Below are 5,433 nucleotides of genomic sequence, written 5' to 3'. Positions count from 1 at the left end.
TGCTCGTGAAAAAAAAGAGACCAGAGAGGAAGGAAGGCCCAGTGGCCCAGAGAGGTTAAAACACTTGCCTGAGATCACACAGCAGAAACTGGAAGAGTCAGGATTTGAGTAGAGATTCGTCTGACTGCAAAGACCAGCTCTCCTGGACGTCCCAGTGGTGGATCTGCCATGATTAACCTTTCCCTGCAGTTGCCCACTGAAGCCGTTTTCTGTTTTGCACTCATACAAATAATGTGCCACTGAACGTCCTTGTGCACAAACCCTTGCCATAGTTTACATTATTTCCCTAGGACAGATCCCCAGATAAGCTTACTGGTTCCAGAGATAAGAACATTTTCATGGGCTTTTGATAAATATTTTTCATTTGCTTCCAGAAGGGTTACCGATTTGCCATCCCGCCTGCAACATCTGAGAGAAATGTTTTCACTGGGTTCTCACTAGTTATTTGTTTTGAATCCCCCAAATGTCTGAGATGAAACTATAGTATCACAGAGTTGTGTCGGCTTGTTCCTTAACTAATGAAGTTGAGTTTTTAAGGCCTGGAAATTTACCAGGCTCAGTATCAGAAGTCACTGGGACTGTGAGAGAGACTGGGGTAGAGGGGAAGGTGTCCAGAGTCCAGAATGGTCATTTCAGCTAAGAAACAGAAAGCATGGCCGGGAGGGGCAGGCAGGGTTCAGGAGACGGGGACAAGGCTCTTGCACTTACTGCTTTTCTCTTCCTGGCACACTTGTTCTTGGCTCCTCCCCACTGGTGGCTCCTTCTCCTCCAGCTCTCAGCTCACACAGCATCTAAGAGGAGGCCCTCGCTGTCCCCCGCCACATAGAGGCGGGGCTTTCAAGACCTCCTGGTCTTGCTCAGAGTGATTCTCTTCACAGCCCTCAGTGTACCTGAAGCACTTGCTCATTCATTTCCTGGCCCATTTCCTGCCTCTGCCTTCAGAATGTAAAGCCCCGTGAGAACAAGGAGCTTCATCTTCTAATGTATTGCCAGCCCCTGGACCTATGTGGCTCGCTAATTAATTGTTTCCATTTGTGGGTCACCTTATCACCCAGTAGTGCTATTCCTGCCTGCGTCATATTGCCCAGAGGCAGAACCAGCCCCTTTTCTTGCATCCCCCAAATCTTCCCCAAACACCACTTACCCAAGTTATTTGTGTCCACAACTGACTTCCATGAAGTTTAGGTCAACAGGAATTTTTTGATTTTTTGAGACAGGGTCTCACTCTGTTGTCCAGGCTGGAATCAGTGGCAGGATCATAGCCCATTGCAGCCTCCAGCTCCTGAGCTTGAATGATCTTCCCACCCCAGCCTCCCAGGTAGCTCATTTTTTAAATTATTTTTTTGTGGAGACCAGGGTCTTGCCATGTTGCTCAAGCTGGTCTCTGTGACCCTCTGGCCTTAAGTGATTCTCTCAGCGTGGCCTCCTAAAGTGCTGGGATGACAGGTGTGAGCCACTGCACCTGCCAACAAGAAGTCTTTATGCCACCACGTTGCTCAGACCCACTTCCCCTCAGGACTCTGTTTTCCCCAGAGTCAGGTCTCCCCTTCCCTAGGACTGTGTCTCAGAGTTCAGCTCCCTCATTCTGTTAGAATAATCTTACTCTGCTCTCTGACCAGCCTTTGAAGACCCACTAATATCTCTCCTCCACAAAAGGCCACCTACCCCAGATCCCCTGTGGAGTGGCAGCTCAGGAAGACTGGCAGAAGACTTGGAATGTCCATTGTCCCCTTTTCCATCCCCTACTGGGCTCTATACAGCAAAGGAAGTTGTGTAGAATTTTGTCTCCCTAAGACATGAATTATCACCAAATCCCCTGCCTTAGAAGTAGAGCGGGAAGTGGAACAGACTGTTTGGTTTTTAATAATAATTTTTCTCTCTGTTCTCAAATCATGTCAGTCTACAATAATCACCACATAACAGTATTTCTCCCTTGGTGCTGCCAAGGAGCCTCTTGGGTACCCAGGAGCCATTTCTCTATTTTCAAATAGCAGGTGCCACCTTCCTCCTTGCAGATCTCCTGTGAGCAAGGCCCTGGTAACCCACTGGGAGCCACCAGGGAGGCTGTGTTGCCAGCTCCACCAAGATCATCAGCTGGTACTTCCTTGGCTGAGCCTGAGTTAGGATGAGCGCCTCAGAGAACCCCCAGGAGGAGGTCCCTAACTGTGAGGTTCCTTCTCCGCTTAGACTACCTTATAGAAATACCACAGGACAAAAAAGATTTGCTCTAATGCTAACAGACTGAGTGGAGGAGCCCAGTAAGTCCCGTCTGATGACCTACAGTCAACCAAGGTAGGTCAGATAATTTCTTTACAGCCTTTTTTCACACAGAATAATTTTATGTTTGATAAACTTTGGGGCTTTGGGGGAAAGGAGGTCTGTGGCTAACCTTAGAAGCACTAATCACTAATGCCTCAGAATATGACTTTTTTTTTTTTTTTTGCAAATGGATTAGTTTAGGATCTGATTAGTTAACATGAGGTCGTATGGAATAGGGTAGACACTAAATCTAATGCCTGCCGCCCTTATGAAAAGGGAAAATTTGAAACTGGACACACACACAGAAGGGAGAAGACAGCCATCTGCAAGTCAGAGAGAGAAGCCTGGAACACAGCCTTCCCTGGGAACCTGCAGGAGGAACCAACCCTGCTCACACCTTCCTCCAAGACGTCTAACCTCCCAAACTGTGAGGCAATAAACTTGTGTTGTTTATACCATCCAGTCTACAGGACTTTGCTGGGCAGCCCTAGTAAACTAATATGCATATATTTCCTGATTTAATTCTCACAATCCCTGTAATTAGGGAGGGTCTTTGTTGTCTAAAAAATGGAGTGAAGGCCGAAGTTGGGGGTTTTTTTGCTTGTTTGTTTTTGAGACAGAGTCTCTCTCTGTCTCCTGTGCTAGAGTGCCATGGTGTCAGCCTAGCTCACAGCAACCTCAAACTCCTGGTCTCAAGCAATTCTCCTGCCCCAGTCCCCCAAGTAGATGGAACTACAGGTGTTCACCACAACATCCAGCTAATTTTCCTATTTTTAGTAAATGTGGAGCCTCAGTCTTGCTGAGGTTGCTCTCAAACTCCTGAACTCAAGAAATCCTCCCACTTCAGCTTCCCAGAATGCTACGGTTTCAACGTGTAATTTATTTACAAGGTACGGAGCTCTGGGAACCACGTGTTTTCTGTCTATAAATATCAGGACTTGTCATTCTGCATTTCAGCAGTCACTGGACTTCAACATGGTCACTTCTCAGTTGCTGGCCTATGCGGCACTTTTCTTTTCCTGTGTCTTCAAAGCCAGCTCTCTCGACACTTTTATTGCAGCTGTTTATGAGCATGCCGTGGTGTTGCCTAATGCCACCCTAACGCTGGTGTCCAGTGGGGAGGCGTTGGCATTAATGAATCGGAATCTGGACCTTTTGGAAGGAGCGATCATATCAGCTGCACGACAGGGTGCACATACTATTGTGACTCCTGAAGACGGTATATATGGCTGGAACTTCACCAGAGACTCTCTCTACCCATACTTGGAGGATATCCCACATCCTCAAGTAAACTGGATCCCCTGTAACAATCCGAACAGGTTTGGCCACGCTCCAGTACAAGAACGACTCAGCTGTCTGGCCAAGGACAACTCTATCTACGTTGTGGCAAATATTGGGGACAAGAAGCCATGCAATGCCAGTGACCCTCAGTGTCCCCGTGATGGCCGTTACCAATACAACACTGACGTGGTGTTTGATTCTCAGGGTAGGCTGGTGGCACGCTACCATAAACATAACCTTTTCATGGGTGAAAAGCAATTCAATGCACCCATGGAGCCTGAGGTGGTGACTTTCAACACCACCTTCGGAAGGTTTGGCATTTTCACATGCTTTGATCTACTCTTCCATGAGCCTGCGGTCACCCTGGTGAAAGATTTCCACGTGGACACCATACTCTTCCCGACGGCTTGGATGAATGTTTTGCCACATTTGTCAGCTATCGAATTCCACTCGGCTTGGGCTATGGGCATGGGGGTCAATTTCCTTGCAGCTAATATACATTACCCCCCAATGAAAATGACAGGAAGTGGCATCTATGCACCCGATTCTGCAAGAGCATTTCATTATGACATGAAGACAGAGGAGGGACAACTCCTCCTGTCCCAACTGGAGTCCCACCCATCCCATCCTGCAGTGAACTGGACATCTTACGCCTGCAGTGTAGAAGCACCCGCAACTGGAAACCAGGAATTTAAAGGCATTGTCTTTTTTGATGAATACACTTTTGTGGAGCTCATGGAAGTCACTGCGAATTACACAGTTTGTCAGAAAGATCTCTGTTGTCATCTAAGCTACCAGATGTCAGAGAAGAGAACAGATGAAGTTTATGTCCTAGGGGCATTTGATGGCCTGCACACCGTGGAGGGCCAATATCATCTACAGGTTTGCACACTGCTGAAGTGTAAAACGACTGACTTTCACACTTGCGGTGACTCCGTTGCAGTAGCTTCTACCAGGTTTGAAATGTTCTCCCTCAGTGGCACTTTTGGAACCCCGTATGTCTTCCCCGAGATGTTGTTGAGTGAGATTCGGCTTGCACCTGGAGAATTTCAGGTGGCCAGTGATGGACGCTTGTTTAACCTGAAGCCAACATCCGGACCTGTCTTAACAGTGACTCTGTTTGGGAGGCTGTATGAGAAGGACTGGCCATCAAACACGTCATCAGACCTCTTAGCACAAACACTACAAATAATGCTAGCAGTCATAATACTTGTTGCATACTCCTTACGTGGGTAGAATATTTATGTTTTCTCTCTTTTGTTTGGGATAATTTAAAAAGTTGATGGATGAAGAATAAAAGATTGGCCTGGGGAGAAAAAAAAAAAGAAGAACAGTTCTAGGAGAACAGTTCTATTGGGTTCAAATGAGTTTCCATGTTCTGAGGGAGAAATGACTATTACCTTAAAAAAAAAAAAAAAAAACTGCCTCGACCTGAATGAATGGTTAAAACTGCAAGGCAAAGCAAAGAAAGGATTTGGCACTAATGAGTATTGATTACAGAGAGGAAACTGGTTAATTGAGTGAGTTGGTAAGTTGGTTGCCAAGGTAACATCTCACTTGGAATAAAATCATCACCACACTGGGCACACATGCACGAATGAGAGCTGGATAGGGACCAGAGGTGCAGCAGAATCTTGCTTGTTTGGAGACCAAGAATATGAAACATCAAAACATTGGAAAGCACTGGAGAAGGGAAGTTTGAAGCTATTTCCTCTCCACCAAGAAGAGCCTCGCTCTTTACCGGATCCCTGGTACACAGGATCCAGGCCAGGAACCCGGGCACCTGTCTGTGTGCAGTGAGCCGATCATCAACTTTCCACTGGCTAGACATAGAGGAAGTGAGAGACAGGAAACATTTTCTTGAGGTTTTCAAGAAAAGCCAATTTGCATAAA

General features: G+C 46.6%; 1 protein-coding gene across 1 annotated transcript; it reads left to right on the top strand.

Annotated features, from left to right (window-relative positions):
- The first annotated feature begins 3,234 nt into the window (after positions 1-3,234).
- Positions 3,235-4,776, top strand: LOC100951307 (pantetheinase-like). Its single transcript, XM_023507463.1, has 2 exons — positions 3,235-3,769; positions 4,421-4,776. Exons 1-2 carry the CDS (start codon positions 3,235-3,237, stop codon positions 4,774-4,776), a joined length of 891 nt encoding a protein of 296 aa, XP_023363231.1.
- The last annotated feature ends 657 nt before the right edge of the window (positions 4,777-5,433 follow it).

This window comes from Otolemur garnettii, unplaced genomic scaffold (genome assembly GCF_000181295.1).
Source record: "Otolemur garnettii isolate 467f Iridium unplaced genomic scaffold, OtoGar3 scaffold00184, whole genome shotgun sequence".
In the NCBI taxonomy this organism is placed as follows: domain Eukaryota; kingdom Metazoa; phylum Chordata; class Mammalia; order Primates; family Galagidae; genus Otolemur; species Otolemur garnettii.
This window is presented reverse-complemented; position numbering and strand designations above follow the sequence as displayed.

Coding starts and splice junctions, on each gene's coding strand:
- LOC100951307 (XM_023507463.1), top strand. CDS start 3,235: ATGGTCACTTCTCAGTTGCTGGCCTATGCGGCACTTTTCTTTTCCTGT. Junction 3,770..4,420: donor GCTGGTGGCACGCTACCATA/AACATAACCTTT, acceptor AATATCATCTAC/AGGTTTGCACACTGCTGAAG.